We start from the raw sequence: 17,896 nt of genomic DNA on the forward strand, positions 1-17,896 counted from the left end.
TGGGGATGCTCTTTCTTCAGCAGGGACAGGGAAGATGGTCAGAGTTGATGGGAAGATGGATGGAGCCAAATACAGGGCAATCTTAGAAGAAAACCTGTTTGAGTCTGCAAAAGACTTGAGACTGGGGCAGAGGTTCACCTTCCAGCAGGACAACAACCCTAAACATACAGCCAGAGCTACAATGGAATGGTTTAGATCAAAGCATATTTATGTGTAAGAATGGCCCAGTCTAAGTCAAGACCAAAATCCAATCGAGAATCAGTGGCAAAACTTGAAAATTGCTGTTCACAGACACTCTCCATCCAATCTGACAGAGCTTGAGTTATTTTGCAAAGAAGAATGGGCAAAAATGTCACTCTAGATGTGCAAAGCTGGTAGAGACATCCCCAAAAAGACTTGCAGCTGTAATTGCAGCATAAGGTGGTTCTACAAAGTATTGACTTGGGGGGGCTGAATACATTTGCACGCCACACTTTTCACATATTTATTTGTAAAAAATGTTGAAAACCATTTATCATTTTCCTTCTACGTCACAATTATGTGCCACTTTGTTGGTCTATCACATAAAATTTGAATAAAATACTTTTTACGTTTTTGATTGTAACCTGACAAAATGTGGAAAATTTCAAGGGGTATGAATACTTTTTCAAGGCACTGTATAATCTGAACTTCATGTTACACAAGGGTGTCCAGTGCACCTTTGAATGACTTTGAACTTAGCTGTCATTGGACAATAAACAAACATCAACAATCCAGAGACAGCAGCAGATTGAAGGTTATGGTTTTATTTGATTGATTGTGAGATAGTGTTTTTTTTTTTTTTTTTTTTTTTTTTTTTTTTTTTATAATGCCTTTACCACCCTTGTCCTGCATAATAATCCCCCATCTCTTTCCTCCCACTGTATGTGACCCCTTCACCCCCTCCCGCTGTGTATGACTTGTACATTATATTGATGTGCTATATCTAGTGCACCATTACCAAGCTCTATTTTTTTAATTACCTTTTAATACCAGCATTTTCTGAACCTCCAAATAAATCAGTCAAAAAAGATTTCCTTCCAATAAGGGGTCATTTTAAGGATGTTCGTACTTTCCTGACATTTTTACTTGCAATGTTCTGTAACATAATGTTAGGGAAGCAGTTTTTATTTCCTAGCATTTGGTATTTTTTAACTTTTTAATACAAAATGAAATCCATTTGTTATTAAATATCAACAAACGAAAGCTCTATCTAAATTTTTTTTTTTTTTTAATTTATATATATAATATTTTGGTATTGTTGTGTATGACCAAGTAATTGCCCGTCAAGCAGATACAGCACTGGAAAAATTGCCTAGTATTGAAGGGGTATTACAGGCTGGTATTCAAAGTGGTTAAGTGCCTAAATGGTGTAGACAGACACACGCCTATTTGGGTGAACTGAATGGGACTCTTCAGGTAGAGATCATTGTTGCATAGATCTTCAGTCTGCCGAAGCAGTCAAGAAATGTAGAGAAACTAATGGGCTATCCTTTTAGCCAAGCATGCACTGAATGCACATAAGCATGTAATGCCTGCTTATTTGTAAAAAGACTATACAGATAATTCCAACACTGCCTAAAAACAGCTATAGTGTAGTGTCACTTCTTCAGCTTGTCAGAGTGTGTGTGTGTGTGTGTGTGTGTGTATATGTGTGTGTGTATATATATATATATATATATATATATATATATATATATATATATATATATATATATATATATATATATATATATATATATATATATATATATATATATATATATATATATATTTTATATTGTGTTTAGTGGCTTCATCTTCATGTCTTTTTTTATTTTTTTATTTTTTTAACTTTTTGATGTACTTTTGAAAATTGTGTGCAAAATAGAGCAGTGTTCAATAACAAGCCAATCAGTTTGTAGCATTCTGTTGCTTTTGTTAAAAGGTAAAGCAATACTTTTCTTTTCTTACCTTTTTATAAGCCACAATCTTCATGTGTTACTGTAATGTGATACAATACATACAACACCAAATTTTAATATTGTTAAGATCTAAATGTGCTCATCCATATTTGCTTTGTTGATTCACTGCTATTCAACTTTTGAAGATACCACTGAATGTATATCATCATTGTGCTCCCTGTTGTGCAGAACTATAGATTGCAGACCCTGATAAAGTAGAAGCAATTATTTAAAATATATTTTACTGAAATAAAGCTGGTGTTACTTTAAAATGAGCTAATTGTTAGCCTACATTGAATGCAGGATTCAAGAGGCAGCTACAGAATTTTTCATATATTTTGCAAAGCCCCATTGAATAACATGCACCCAAGGCTAATTTGTAAGTCTTGTTGTCAGTCCATTACTGTGATGAATGAGTAGGGTCTAGGAGAGGAGAGGACAAAAATCCAACTTCAGGAACTAAAGTTGGAATTCCCATAATAGAGTGCTTTGCAAAGTATGAAACTAGGGGGGTTATTTACTAAAGGCAAATCCACTTTGCACTAAAAGTGCACTTGGAAGTGCAGTCGCTGTAGATCTGAGGGGGACATGCAAGGAAAATTAAAAAAAACACCATTTTAGCTTGCACATGATTGGATGATAAAATCAGCAGAGCTCCCTCTCATTTCAGATCTACCCCTCAGCGACTGCACTTCCAAGTGCACTTTAAGTGAACTTTCAAGTGCACTTGTAGTGCAAAGTGGACTTGCCTTTAGTAAATCAACCCCTATGTGTCTGCTTTCAGTGTATTCTAACTTTTACTAGTATTTGACTGTCAGCTTTAAAAATAAAGAAAAAAGGTTCACTGCAAAGAAAATTAATTATTAATCCCCTGTAAAGCCACCCATGCCGCCAGTTTTTTGTTCTTTTGTAGAGTTAACACTTAATGTATAATTTGTAGCATCCAACACTCCTGAGTGTCTGATACCTGGTCCTATCTGTGTGTACTATGGATTTTTGTGTTGACCTCTAAATCACCATCAGACTCAGTGCATATAGAGAGTGAAGACTGGTGACATAGGAGGTAAAGGATGAGTATTGATTATCTTTGCAGGAAATCCCCTTTTCTTCTGGTGTGTGTGTTTGTGATTATTATTTTTTTTTTTTTTTTATTGCGAATAGAGTTACTTTAAGGTAACAATTGATTCACATTATGCACACTAATTTCTGGTATTTTCATAAATGTTTGTGTGATACTGTGTAATTTACGTGAAGTTTTTGCTTTTTAAGATCGGGGAAAGGGACGTCAGCGGCAAGCAATTCTAGGAGACCACCCTTCATCGTACAGATATGATGGTTATGGTAAGGATCTTGAACTCTTCATGATGAATATAGATCTGTTACTATTTTTAAATGGTTATTTTATAGCAGGGGTCTCAAACTGTTGGCCCTCCAGCTGTTGCGAAACTACAAGTCCCATCATGCCTCTGCCTGTGGGAGTCATGCTTGTACCTGTCAGCCTTGCAATGCCTCATGGGACTTGTAGTTTTGCAACAGCTGGAGGGTCCCCAGTTTCAGACCCCTGTCTTATACAGTATGTCAGTGATGGCGAACCTTGGCACCCCATATCTTTTGGAACTGCATTTCCCATGATGCTCATGAACACTATGGTGTAGTTGAGCATCATGGGAAATGTAGTTACAAAACCTCTGGGGTGCCAAGGTTTGCCATCACTGGTATATGTCATGTAGAAGCAAACTTTAATTTAAACCATAATGTTTTTTTTTACAGAATACACTGTGCTTAGTATATAAAAAAAAAAAAACGCTTGGTTTGCAGCAGGGTTCTGGAGGATTGACAAATATACTTTAAAGTACAGCTATGCTGATTAACCACTTCCCGTCCGCCCACCATCATATGACGTCCTGGGCTTTGGGCGGGTATATCTGAATGATGCCTGTACTTACAGACATCATTCAGATATTGCCGGTTTCAGTCGGCGAATCTCTACACCATAGGAACGATCAGAGCGGCCGTTCCACCGCTTGATTGTTCCTATGGGAGGCGAGAGGGGACGCCCTCCCGCCACCCTCCGGTGCTTGTTACGACTCACCATTACGATCGGTTGAGGCGGAGAGCAGATCCGCTGGCGCCGGATGTAGATCATAGAGATTTCCGGCGGACCAGATGGTCGCCGGAGTCTCTATGATCATTGGAGGCCGGGCGCGATGTTATGACGTCACGCCCGGCCTCTCCATTCAAAAAAACGGTGCCGCTTCGGCTGGGAAGCGGTGATCGTTTTTTTTTTTTTTTATTTTTTTTTTTTATTTCAGGCTTCCCAGCCTAGTGGTGAGATATGGAGTCTTATTGACCTTATTGATGTTTACATTCCTTGTAATAGGAATAAAAGTGATCAAAATTTTTTTTTTTTTCAAAAAAGTGTCAAAATAAAAAAAAAGAAAATATAATTAACAATAAAAAAAAAATTTTTTTTAAAGCGCCGCTGTCCCCGTGTGCTCGCACGCAGAAGCGAACGCATACGTAAGTCCCGTCCACATATGAAAACGGTGTTCAAACCATACATGTGAGGTATCGCCGGGAACGTTGGAGCGAGAGCAATCATTTTGCCCCTAGATCTCCTCTGTAACTCAAAACGTAACCAGTAAAAAAATTTCAAGCGTCGCCTATGGGGATTTTTAAGTACCGAACATTGGCGCCATTCCACGAGCGTGTGCAATTTTGAAGCGTGACATGTTGGGTATCTATTTACTCGGCGTAACTTCATCTTTCACAATATGCAAAAACATTGGGCTAACTTTACTGTTTTGTGTTTTAAAAAAAAAAAAAAAAAAAAAAAAAAAACTGTTTTTTTCCCCAAAAAAACGCGTTCGAAAAATTCCTGCGCAAATACTGTGTGAGATAAAAAGTTGCAACAACCGCCATTGTATTCTCTAGGGTCTTTGCTAAAAAAACATATATAATGCTTGGGGGTTCTATGTAATTTTCTAGCAAAAAAATGATGATTTTTACATGTAGGAGAGAAATTTCAGAATTGGCCTGGTAGGGAAGTGGTTAAGCGGGACAAAGGAGTGGCAGTTAAGTGAACCTTTTGCTTTGACCTGCGCAGGCAACAATTTATAAGGTGAACAAGCTTAGTTTGGTACCAATTTGTTAGAGAGAGAGAAGTAACAAATGGAGCGTGTGTGTGTGTGTGTGTGTGTGTGTGTGTGTGTGTACACTCACCGGCCACTTTATTAGGTACACCTGTTCAATTGCTTGGTAACACAACTTGCTAATCAGCCAATCACATGGCAGTAACTCAATGCATTTAGGCATCTAGACGTGGTGAAGATGACTTGCTTAAGATCAAACCGAGTATCAGAATGGAGAAGAAAGGGCAATTAAGTGACTTTAAACATGGCATGGTTGTTGGTGCCAGATGGGCTGGTCTGAGTATTTCAAAAACTGCTGATCTACTGGGATTTTCACACACAACCAACTCCGGGGTTTCCAGAGAATGGTCTGAAAAAGAGAAAATATCCAGTGAGCGGCGGTTGTGTGGATGAAAATGCCTTGTTGATGTCCGATAAGACTGGGCAGACTGGTTTGAGATGATAGAAAGGCAACAGTAACTCAAATAACCATTTCTTACACCCAAGGTATGCAGAATACCTTGAACCTCAGCAGCAGAAGACCACACTGGGTGTCACTCCTGTCTGCTAAGAACAGAAAACTAAGGCTACAATTTGCACAGGCTCACCAAAATTGGAAAAACATTGCCTGGTCTGAGTCTTTATTTCAGCTGTGACATTCAGATGGTAGAGTCAGAATTTGGCGTAAAAAACATGAAAGCATGGATTTATCCTGCCTTGTATCAATGGTTCAGGCTGGTGGTGGTGGTGTAGTGGTGTAGGGGATATTTTCTTGGCACACTTTGGGCCCCTTGGTACCAATTGAGTATCGTTTAAATGCCATGGCCTACCTGAGTATTGTTGCTGACCATTTTCATCCCTTTATGACTATACTGTACCCATCTTCTGATGGCTCCTTCCAGCAGGATAATGCACCATGTCACAAAGCTCAAATCATCTCAAACTGGTTTCTCGAACGTGACAATGAGTTCACTGCACTCCAATGGCCGCAACAGTCACCAGATCTAAATCCAATAGAGCACCTTTGGGATGTGGTGGAACGGGAGAGTGTGTGTGTGTGTATATACACAGTATCTCACAAAAGTCTTTTGATGTGACACTGAAAGAAATGACACTTTGCTACAATGTAAAGTAGTGAGTGTACAGCTTGTATAACAGTGTAAATTTGCTGTCCCCTCGAAATAACTCAACACACAGCCATTAATGTCTAAACTGCTGGTAACAAAAGTGAGTACACCCCTAAGTGAAAATGTCCAAATTGGGCCCATTTAGCCATTTTTTTCTTCCCGATGTCATGTGACACGTTAGTGTTAAAAGGTCTCAGGTGTGAATGGGGAACAGGTGTATTAAATGTGGTGTTATCCCTCTCACTCTCTCGTCACTGGAAGTTCAATATGGCACCTCATGGCAAAGAACTCTCTGAAGATCTGAAAAAAAGGATTGTTGCTCTACTTAAAGATGGCCATGGCTATAAGAAGATTGCCAAGACCCTGAAGCTGAGCTGCAGCACGGTGGCCACTCACTACTTTACATTGTAGCAAAGTGTCATTTCTTCAGTGTTGTTACATGAAAAGATCTCTAAGGAAAAAAACACGAATACACACCTACACTACAGATTAACTACATAAATAAGTGGACCCACCTGTTACCATAAAGTGCCACGACTAAATAGACCAAAAACCCACGAGGTGAATCGCTATTTCACCAGCAATTGAACTCAATATAAAATCAAAATAATGTGTAAAAACAGTCCAACTTATTAATGCATTAAAGTCTAATGCAAAAAACTGCTCAGTGCTTGTACTATTCCCAAATGCAGAATTAGTGGCTTGTGTAAGAATTCATCCAATAGTTGAGGTGATATTCTCATGCATGCTACCCAAGTACAATCCAAGAGTCTCCCAACTTCTCCTGCAATGGAACAATTGATGCCAAGGAGAGGAAAGAAATTGATGCCATAGTGAAATAAATAATTTTCCCGATGATGAAACATTAAATACATATTTCATCATCAGTAAAGCACACCTTCGGTTCGGGAGAGAGTCCTGAATTTAACTTTGCTGATGATGAAACATGTGAAACTGACATCATATCCGCTCTTTGGATCGCATGCTGGATACAAGTACAGCAGGACTTACTGATACAGATGATCTTTGTGTATGCTTATGCAAGTGCTTTTAGCTTTTACTACTTTTATGCAATACATAATCTTTCACTATGGCAAGCTTTCTCTTCTTTCCTTGGCATCAATTGTTTCATCTTATATGTGGGATATGAGCAAGCACCAGTACATGTGAAATAACGTTGAAGTCGGTCCCTGGGTGCAATTAAATCTCTGTTTGACTCGCTTTTCATTAAAACAAATAGTCAATATCATCTGGTGAGTGCGGGAGAAGTTAGGGGTCACTTGGATTGTACTTTGGTACACACATGAGAATATCAACTCAACTATTGGATGAATTCTTACATAAGTCTCTAATTCGGCATTTGGCAATAGTACAAAAACTGAGCACTTAATTGTACTGGACTTTAATACATTATTAAGTTAGACTGTTTATACATACTATTTCGATTTTATATTGAGTTCAATAGTTGGTGACATAGCACTGCACCCCCGGTGGGGTTTTTGTTTACGCAACTCTAAGGAGCCAATTTATAAAGAAGAGGTATGGCCATACCATGACCGTACTTCTGCTTTACAAAAGTGACTGCACATTTATAAAAGCACAGCAATGTATTTTAGTAATGTTTTTAGCAGCCGCTAGCGATAATTGCAAGAAAATCCGCCAGGCTGGTTGTACCCACTACATAGTGCCATACATAAATGTTCTAAACAGGGGAATTGGCGCTGTCCAACTATGTGTGTATGAGTGGTGATTCTTCCAAAGAATAAAAAACAAAGTGTTGGCTTATAAACAAATGTGTCATAAATATCAAGAAAATATTGATGTGCAAATAGAAATACTCAATTATGAATGAATCACCTGTGAAGTGAAATAGAAAGAAAGTGCAGAGTGCTCTAAAGCGCATATAAAATCGCATATACAAAAAATATATTTCATAGATATCTATAACTTGAAGGTGATCCCTATATCTAAAAATAGCTGGGGAACCAAATCCAAAAATGGTGTAAAAAAAATTATGTTTTTGATGATCCGCATAGACAATTACTGAGACACATACAGAGTGAAAACCTGAAAAGGTTAAAAAGGTTAAAAAATTAAAAGTGTGTAGAAGAACCCCTGTCTGTGTGCAAACCCAGTTACAATAAAGGCAATCAATGCAAAACACTTCAAATGTGTATAAACACAGAAAAAATAAATTAATTAAAACTAAAAAACAATCAATAATTGAATTCTTTGGAAAAGTCTGCAAAAACAGTTCTAGGAGTGTGTCCCACTGGTGAAGGAAAAAAGTAGTCACAGCTTTCAACCGTTGGTGTTCCGACCTTCACTGCACCTCCACTCGTGTGTGCACTTACCGAACTGCCTAACCCCTGCAGGGGTAAGAGGCATATGCAGACAGTCCTGCGATGGCGAAAATGGGAAGTGGTCCTCCGTCCCGGGGTGCTATATCCTGCTCCGGCGTGATGTCAATCCCAGTGACAGGTATCCATGTGAAGTGAAAACATAAAACACTTCATAGTGTGAATCCATAAAAGGTAGGAATTTTATTGAAAATCCATATAAAAAATGATAAAAGTGCAATCCATAAACTGGAGCTAAAAAACGAAGCTAAAAACAATGTGCAGATAACCGGCTCACAGCCGAGGGGCAGCGTGGTGAGGCGTGCGTTCCACCGCCCGACAGCTGAAACCGGAACTGACACAGGCTGGAAGAGAGAGGTGCTGACGTGTGCGTATCACGAGGCCACGCCTTACGCGTTTCGTCATCAAGACGTCATCTGAGGCCTCAGATGACGTCTTGATGATGAAACGCGTACGGGTGGCCTCGTGATACGCACACGTCAGCACCTCTCTCTTCCAGCCTGTGTCAGTTCCGGTTTCAGCTGTCGGGCGGTGGAACGCACGCCTCACCACGCTGCCCCTCGGCTGTGAGCCGGTTATCTGCACATTGTTTTTAGCTTCGTTTTTTAGCTCCAGTTTATGGATTGCACTTTTATCATTTTTTATATGGATTTTCAATAAAATTCCTACCTTTTTATGGATTCACACTATGAAGTGTTTTATGTTTTCACTTCACATGGATACCTGTCACTGGGATTGACATCACGCCGGAGCAGGATATAGCACCCCGGGACGGAGGACCACTTCCCATTTTCGCCATCGCAGGACTGTCTGCATATGCCTCTTACCCATGCAGGGGTTAGGCAGTTCGGTAAGTGCACACACGAGTGGGGGTGCAGTGAAGGTCGGAACACCAACGGTTGAAAGCTGTGACTACTTTTTTCCTTCACCAGTGAGACACACTCCTAGAACTGTTTTTGCAGACTTTTCCAAAGAATTCAATTATTGATTGTTTTTTAGTTTTAATTAATTTATTTTTTCTGTGTTTATACACATTTGAAGTGTTTTGCATTGATTGCCTTTATTGTAACTGGGTTTGCACACAGACAGGGGTTCTTCTACACACTTTTAATTTTTTAACCTTTTTAACCTTTTCAGGTTTTCACTCTGTATGTGTCTCAGTAATTGTCTATGCGGATCATCAAAAACATAATTTTTTTTACACCATTTTTGGATTTGGTTCCCCAGCTATTTTTAGATATAGGGATCACCTTCAAGATATAGATATCTATGAAATATATTTTTTAATATAAATATATATATTTTTTGTATATGCGATTTTATATGCGCTTTAGAGCACTCTGCACTTTCTTTCTATTTCACTTCACAGGTGATTCATTCATAATTGAGTATTTCTATTTGCACATCAATATTTTCTTGATATTTATGACACATTTGTTTATAAGCCAACACTTTGTTTTTTATTCTTTGGAAGAATCACCACTCATACACACATAGTTGGACAGCGCCAATTCCCCTGTTTAGAACATTTTTGTATCTTGGATTTCACCTCGGTGATTTTCACTTATAAGGGGGGCAGCAGTCCCGTTTTATTCATTTCCTAAGCGCGGAACTTCTGTCATTCATAGTGCCATACATAGTAGGTGAGGTTGAAAAAAGACACAAGTCCATCAAGTCCAACCTATGTGTGTGATTATGTGTCAGTATTACATTGTATATCCCTGTATGTTGCAGTCATTCAGGTGATTATCTAATAGTTTCTTGAAGCTATCAATGCTCCCCGCTGAGACCACCGCCTGTGGAAGGGAATTCCACATCCTTGCCGCTCTTACAGTAAAGAACCCTCTACGTAGTTTAAGGTTAAACCTCTTTTCTTCTAATTGTAATGAGTGGCCACGAGTCTTATTAAACTCTCTTCTGCGAAAAAGTTTTATCCCTATTGTGGGGTCACCAGTATAGTATTTGTAAATTGAAATCATATCCCCTCTCAAGCGTCTCTTCTCCAGAGAGAATAAGTTCAGTGCTTGCAACCTTTCCTCATAACTAAGATCCTCCAGACCCTTTATTAGCTTTGTTGCCCTTCTTTGTACTCGCTCCATTTCCAGTACATCCTTCCTGAGGACTGGTGCCCAGAACTGGACAGCATACTCCAGGTGCGGCCGGACCAGAGCCTTGTAGAGTGGGAGAATTATCGTTTTATCTCTGGAGTTGATCCCCCTTTTAATGCATGCCAATATTTTGTTTGCTTTATTAGCAGCAGCTTGGCATTACATGCCATTGCTGAGCCTATCATCTACTAGGACCCCCAGGTCCTTTTCCATCCTAGATTCCCCCAGAGGTTCTCCCCCCAGTGTATAGATTGCATTCATTTTTTTGCCACCCAAATGCATTATTTTACATTTTTCTACATTGAACCTCATTTGCCATGTACCACCCCATTAATTTGTTCAGGTCTTTTTGCAAGGTTTCCACATCCTGCGGAGAAGTTATTGCCCTGCTTAGCTTAGTATCGTCTGCAAATACAGAGATTGAACTGTTTATCCCATCCTCCAGGTCGTTTATAAACAAATTAAATAGGATTGGTCCCAGCACAGAACCCTGGGGAACCACACTACCCACCCCTGACCATTCTGAGTACTCCCCATTTATCACCACCCTCTGAACTCGCCCTTGTAGCCAGTTTTCAATCCAAGTACTCACCCTATGGTCCATGCCAACGGACCTTATTTTGTACAGTAAACGTTTATGGGGAACTGTGTCAAATGCTTTTGCAAAATCCAGATACACCACATCTACGGGCCTTCCTTTATCTAGATGGCAACTCACCTCCTCATAAAAGGTTAATAGATTGGTTTGGCAAGAACGATTCTTCATGAATCCATGCTGATTACTGCTAATGATATCGTTCTTATTACTAAAATCTTGTATATAGTCCCTTATCATCCCCTCCAAGAGTTTACATACTATTGATGTTAGGCTAACCTGGTCTGTAATTCCCAGGGATGTATTTTGGGCCCTTTTTAAATATTGGTGCTACATTGGCTTTTCTCCAATCAGCTAGTACCATTCCAGTCAATAGACTGTAAAAATTAGGAACAACGGTCTGGCAATCACTTGACTGAGTTCCCCAAGTACCCTCGGATGCAAGCCATATGGTCCCGGTGATTTATTAATGTTAAGTTTCTCAAGTCTAATTTTAATTCTGTCCTCTGTTAATCATGGAGGTGCTTCCTGTGTTGTGTCATGAGGATAAACACTGCAGTTTTGGTTACTAAAGCCCCCCGATTCACTCGTGAAGACTGAGGAGAAGAATAAATTCAATACCTTCACCATCTCCCCATCCTTTGTAACCAGATGTCCTTCCTCATTCTTTATGGGGCCAATATGGTCTGTCCTCCCTCCCACTGTCCTCCCTCCCACTGATTGATCGATCAACTTGGTACATTCAGCCTGCCCATTAAAGGATCGAGATTCGAACCGTGTATGGCCGGCCTTGGTGTAGTATTTAAGATATAAGAGAAGATAATCTGTGTGCTACTGTGATTGGATTTATACACTGGCTTATTGCAGGGAAAGATATTCCCAAAATTAGCTGAGCCAGGTGTGGTAGATTTTTTCATTGGCTGCTTACAGATTGAGAGGTGGCAACAGTAGGGCCTTGAGCTGTGTGAGATGTATACAGGTCACTGCCTTGGCATTGGGAATTACACAATGTCATGGATGAACATCTTGGTCCATAAAGTTGATGCTGACCCAGAATTATTTTAAAGGGAGCCAAAGATGAAATCATTGTTGGGAGGAGAAATTATAGCTGTGTTATACATATACATTACATAGCGTGCTTGCACTTATAAAATATATCAGATACCACGCTCACTCTTTTATGTTTTTGTAAGCTTTGTCTTTTTACACCATTTTAAATGTAAAAGTTGCTGTATACACACCGTTATTTGCTAACAAAAATTTTACTTCTATCTGAAGGAAACCATGGCCCATTGTTGCCTCTACCAAATCGCTATAGGATGGGTACTAGAGATACTCCAGAACTAGTGGCTTATCCTCTTCCTCAAACCTCTTCATACTTTCATGGTGGACCTACTGTTGGTTCAGTAGCCATGGTTAGTGGTCTTCATCAGGAGAAGATGAACTGCTCTCAGGTTTTCAATCTCTTTTGCCTATATGGGAATGTTGAGAAGGTATAGTATGGTTTTCATGTGGCATTTCATCCAAGTATTTTTAAAATGTAATGCAAGCAGTCTAAAAATGTATGATGAAATACAAAGCTAAATAAATCACTAAATACAGTGCCTTGCAAAAGTATTCACCCCCCTTGGCTTTTTACCTATTTTGTTACATTACAGCCTTTCGTTCAATGTTTATTTAATCTGAATTATATGTGATGGATCAGAACACAATAGTCTAAGTTGGTGAAGTAAAATTAGAAAAATATATACATAAAACTATTTTTCAGAAATAAAAAACTGATAATTGGCATGTGCGTATGTATTCACCCCCTTTCTTATGAAGCCCATAAAAAGCTCTGGTGCAGCCAATTATCTTCAGAAGTCACATATTTAGTGAAATGATGTCCACCTGTGTGCAATCTAAGTGTCACATGATCTGTCATTACATATACATATACATATCATTACATATACACACCTTTTTAAAAGGCCTCAGAGGCTGCAACAGCTAAGCAAGAGGCACCACTAACCAAACACTGCCATGAAGATCAAGGAACTCTCCAAACAAGTAGGGGACAATGTTGTTGAGAAGTGCAAGTCAGGATTAGGTTATAAAAAAATATCCAAATCTTTGATGATCCCTAGGAGCACCATCCAATCTATCATAACCAAATGGAAAGAACATGGCACAACAGCAAACCTGCCAAGAGATGGACGCACACCAAAACTCACCGACCAGACGTTGGGGCGTTAATCACAGAGGCAGCACAGAGACCTAAAGTAACCCTGGAGAAGCTGCAGAGTTTCACAACAGAGACTGGAGTATCTGTACATAGAAAAGCAAAAAGCCGTACACTCCATAGAGTTGGGCTTTATGGCAGAGTGGCCAGAAGAGAGACATTACTTTCAGCAAAAAGAAAATGGCACGTTTTGAGTTTGCGAAAAGGCATGTGAGAGACTCCCAAAATGTATGGAGGAAGGTGCTCTGGTCTGATGGGACTAAAATTGAACTTTTTGGCCATCAGAGAAAACGCTATGTCTGGCGCAAACCCAACACGTCAAATCACCCAAAGAACACCATCCCAGTGAAACATGAAACGTAAATGTGTTGGAATGGTCTCTGTGGTCAGACTTAAAGATTGCTGTTCACAAGCGCAAAACATCCAACTTGAAGTAGCTGGAGCAGTTTTGCAAGGAGGAATGGGCAAAAATCCCAGTGGTAAGATGTGGCAAGCCCATAGAGACTTATCCAAAGCGACTCAGAGCTGTGATAGCCGCAAAAGGTGGCTCTACAAAGTATTGACTTTAGGGAGGTGAATAGTTATGCACATTGACTTTTTCTGTTATTTTGTCCTATTTGTCGTTTGCTTCACAATTAAAAAAAAAAAAAAAAAACATCTTCAAAGTTATGGGCGTGTTCTGTAAATTAAATGATGCAAATCCTCAAACAATCCATGTTAATTCCAGGTTGTGAGGCAAAAAAACATGAAAAATGCCAAGGGGGGGGTGAATACTTTTGCAAGGCACTGTATACAAGGGGTCCCCATTCTGGGTCCCTAATAAGGACTTGGTAATCCAGAGAGTACTAAAAACCAGTCCTCCCCTCTCTAGCCAGATCACTCTGGAACTCCTTGCCGTGCATGGGTGAGAACCCCTGAGTACTCAGCAATGTCTTCAAATTGCCCGCCTTAAAGAGACCAGAACTCGAATACTAGGCAAATATACCTGCCATCCAGGACACATTCCGGCTCTTTATTTAGTTCCGATCTTCTATCATATGTTGTTCCCCATATGGTGAGGAATAAGGCAGAGATTACAGAGAGAATACATGTACATGGGAAATGGTGGAACAAATAGAAATGGGGGCATTGGTACATTTGTGAAAGACTTGTGAAAAAGCGGTCGGTGTGGACAAAATTCGTGAAGAAGCTTAAAAGGGAGCATGGTTAAATAAAAACGTGAGCTTACTTACTGTATACAGGGCGCATACAGTATCTCACAAAAGTATGTACACCCCTCCCATTTTTGAACATATTTTATTATATCTTTTCATGTGACAACACTAAAGAAATTACACTTTGCTACAGTGTAAAGTAGTGAGTGTACAGCTTGTATAACAGTGTACATTTGCTGTCCCCTCAAAATAACTCAACACACAGCCATTAATGTCTAAACCGCTGGCAACAAAAGTGAGTACACCCCTAAGTGAAAATGTCCAAATTGGGTCCAAAGTGTCAATATTTTGTGTGGCCACTATTATTTTCCAGCACTGCCTTAACCCTCTTGGGCATGGAGTTCACCAGAGCTTCACAGGTTGCTATTGGAGTCCTCTTCCTCTCCTCCATGACAACATCACGGAGCTGGTGGATTTTTAGAAACCTTGCGCTCCTCCACCTTCCATTTGAGGATGCTCAATAAGGTTTAGGTCTTAAGACATGCTAGGCCAGTCAATCACCTTTATCCTCAGCTTCTTTAGCAAGGCAGTGGTCATCTTGGAGGTGTGTTTGGGGTCGTTATCATGTTGTAATACTGCCCTGCGACCCAGTCTCTGAAGGGAGGGGATCATGCTCTGTTTCAGTATGTCACAGTACATGTTGGCATTTATGGTTCCCTCAATGAACTGTAGCTCCTCAGTGCCGGCAGCACTCATGCAGCTCCAGACCATGACACTCCCACCACCATGCTTGACTGTAGGCAACACACACTTGTCTTTGTACTCCTCACCTGGTTACCCCCACACACGCTTGACACCATCTGAACCAAATAAATTTATCTTGGTCTCATTAGACCACAAGATGTGGTTCCAGTAATTCATGTCCTTATCTGATTGTCTTCAGCAAACTGTTTTCAGGCTCTCTTGTGCATCATCGTTAGGAGAGGCTTCCTTCTGGGATGACAGTCATGCAGACCAATTTGATGCAGTGTGCTGCGTATGGTCTGAGCACTGACAGGCTGACCTCCCCCACCCCTTCAATCTCTGCAGCAATGCTGGCAGCACTCATGCGTCTATTTCCCAAAGATAACCTCTGGATATGACGCTGAGCACATGCACTCTTTGGCCGACTATGGCGAGGCCGGTTCTGAGTGGAACCTGTCCTGTTAAACTGCTGTATGGTCTTGGCCACCGTGCTACAGCTCAGTTTCAGGGTCTTGGCAATCTTTTTATAGCCTAGGCCCTCTTTATGTAGAGTAACAATTCTTTTTTTCAGATCCTCAGAGAGTTCTTTTGCCATGAGGTGCCATGTTGAACTTCCAGTGACCAGTATGAGAGAGTGAGAGCGATAACACCAAATTTAACACACCTGCTCCCCATTCACACCTGAGACCTAACGAGTCACATGAAACCGGGGAGGGAAAATGGCTATTTGGGCCCAATTTGGACATTTTCACTTAGGGGTGTAGTCACTCTTGTTGCCAGCAGTTTAGACATTAATGGCTGTGTGAGTTATTTTGAGGGGACAGCAAACTTGCACTGTTATATAAGCTGTACACTCACTACTTTACATTGTAGCAAAGTGTCATTTCTTGTCGTCACTTAAAAATAATATCACATCAAAAATGCGAGGAGCGTACTCCCTTTTGTGAGCTACTGTATATGCTACAGTACTTGTACAATATGCTTTAACCCTTTTACTATCACCATCATACATTGGTTGCTGGGGGGGGGGTTTAGCCAGTAGTGTGAGTAAATCTGACAAACCGACTACAGTACCGGTTTCTATTAACCCCATCAAAAGATGCAATGTGGTAAAAATTAGCCTCAAATGTTTGTATCTTCCTCACAACATTTCAAGGGCATTCAAATAAGGGCTTTGACTAAGCTAGTGCATAACCCTCTAGTTCTTCTTTTTGAGCCATTTCTTTGTGTTTTCTATTTTTTTTTTTTTTTTTTACTAAAATATAAAAAAAAAAAAAAAAAAGTAATATGTTGCACTTGTGTGCACTTAAATAGTTTTGGTATTTTTTGACAATTTGCGTTTGGTAAACCAGTGCAACAATATAATTTGACATAAATAAATGAAATGGAAACTACTACCATTTAGAGTCAAATTTCTGTCAGGATTTTATTTCCTTCTATGACCGCTTTGGCGAGATTTTCCCTGACCCTTTAATGATGGTGGAGGGAGGTGCAGAACAGAATGGTAGGAATGCCATGCATCCTTCCTCACAATACTAAACGTGTGTGTTCTTGTCTGTACTCTCATTGTAGACAATCTCCATTAAATTCTGTTTGTAGGTGAGATAATAAAAGCCTAAAAATGTCACTATCCTTTTTTATCCCAGGTAAAGTTCATGAAGACTATTCCAGGCACAGCTCTTGTAGAAATGGGTGATGAGTATGCTGTGGAAAGAGCAGTCACACATTTAAATAATGTGAAAGTCTTTGGAAAAAGGCTAAATGTTTGGTAAGAACCCTATTTATAACAAAGTAAGGCAGTACTTTTCAGCTTTGTGGTTCATATCACCTGTTTTAGACATCTGTGATATATTCTCACTTATAAGAAAGTGTGATATTTGGTTCACACGTGTCTAATATTAAAACAGAACTACACTCGCCTCCACTCCAGCTATGCAGTGTCCAGAAGCTATCAGCCAGCCACTGACATCTTTTGGCTAGTCTTCCTTTATTCAGGTTCTTCAGGATCTTCGGTCATTTTGATTGGCTGGGCTGAGCTGATGTCTCTTCGATGGATGCATGGGAGTTCATTCTCCTCAGCAAATCCTTCGAGTGTAGCAAAGCGTTCAGGGAGGGGGGGGTGGGGAAACTCTCCCTGCAAGTAAAGGCATAATGTGCTAGTATGTAGGGCTGGGGAAAAAATCGATTTAAATCTTGAATCAAGTTGGGAGGTCAAATCGATTCAAAATGTAAGCAAATCGATTTTTTTTTTTTTTTTTTAGATTTTTTTTCACTGCGCCGGTTCTGAGGAGCTGCGGGCAGGAGTTTTTAGGCGAGGCCGTGGCTTCGGCCTAGTCGTGACGGATGACTAGGCCAAAGCCGCGGCCTAGCCTAAAAACTCCTGCCCGCACCTCCTCAGGACCGGCGCGGTGTCCAAAAAAAAAAAAATTCAAATCGTGAATCAAGTTTTTTTTAAGAAAATCGCAGTGTTTTTCTAAAAAAAAAAAAAAAAATCT

At 40.0% G+C, this 17,896-nt stretch overlaps 1 protein-coding gene across 1 annotated transcript in view; it reads left to right on the forward strand.

The window, feature by feature from the left end:
* Nucleotides 1-17,896, forward strand: part of HNRNPLL (heterogeneous nuclear ribonucleoprotein L like) — a 129,320-nt gene that overhangs the window by 63,763 nt on the left and 47,661 nt on the right. Inside the window, exons 7-9 of the mRNA XM_073627687.1 lie at nt 3,231-3,302; nt 12,561-12,775; nt 17,048-17,169. Coding sequence (XP_073483788.1) covers nt 3,231-3,302; nt 12,561-12,775; nt 17,048-17,169 — 409 coding nt within the window. The remainder of the gene's footprint in view (nt 1-3,230; nt 3,303-12,560; nt 12,776-17,047; nt 17,170-17,896) is intronic.

Source organism: Aquarana catesbeiana, linkage group LG04, assembly GCF_042186555.1.
Source record: "Aquarana catesbeiana isolate 2022-GZ linkage group LG04, ASM4218655v1, whole genome shotgun sequence".
In the NCBI taxonomy this organism is placed as follows: Eukaryota; Metazoa; Chordata; class Amphibia; order Anura; family Ranidae; genus Aquarana; species Aquarana catesbeiana.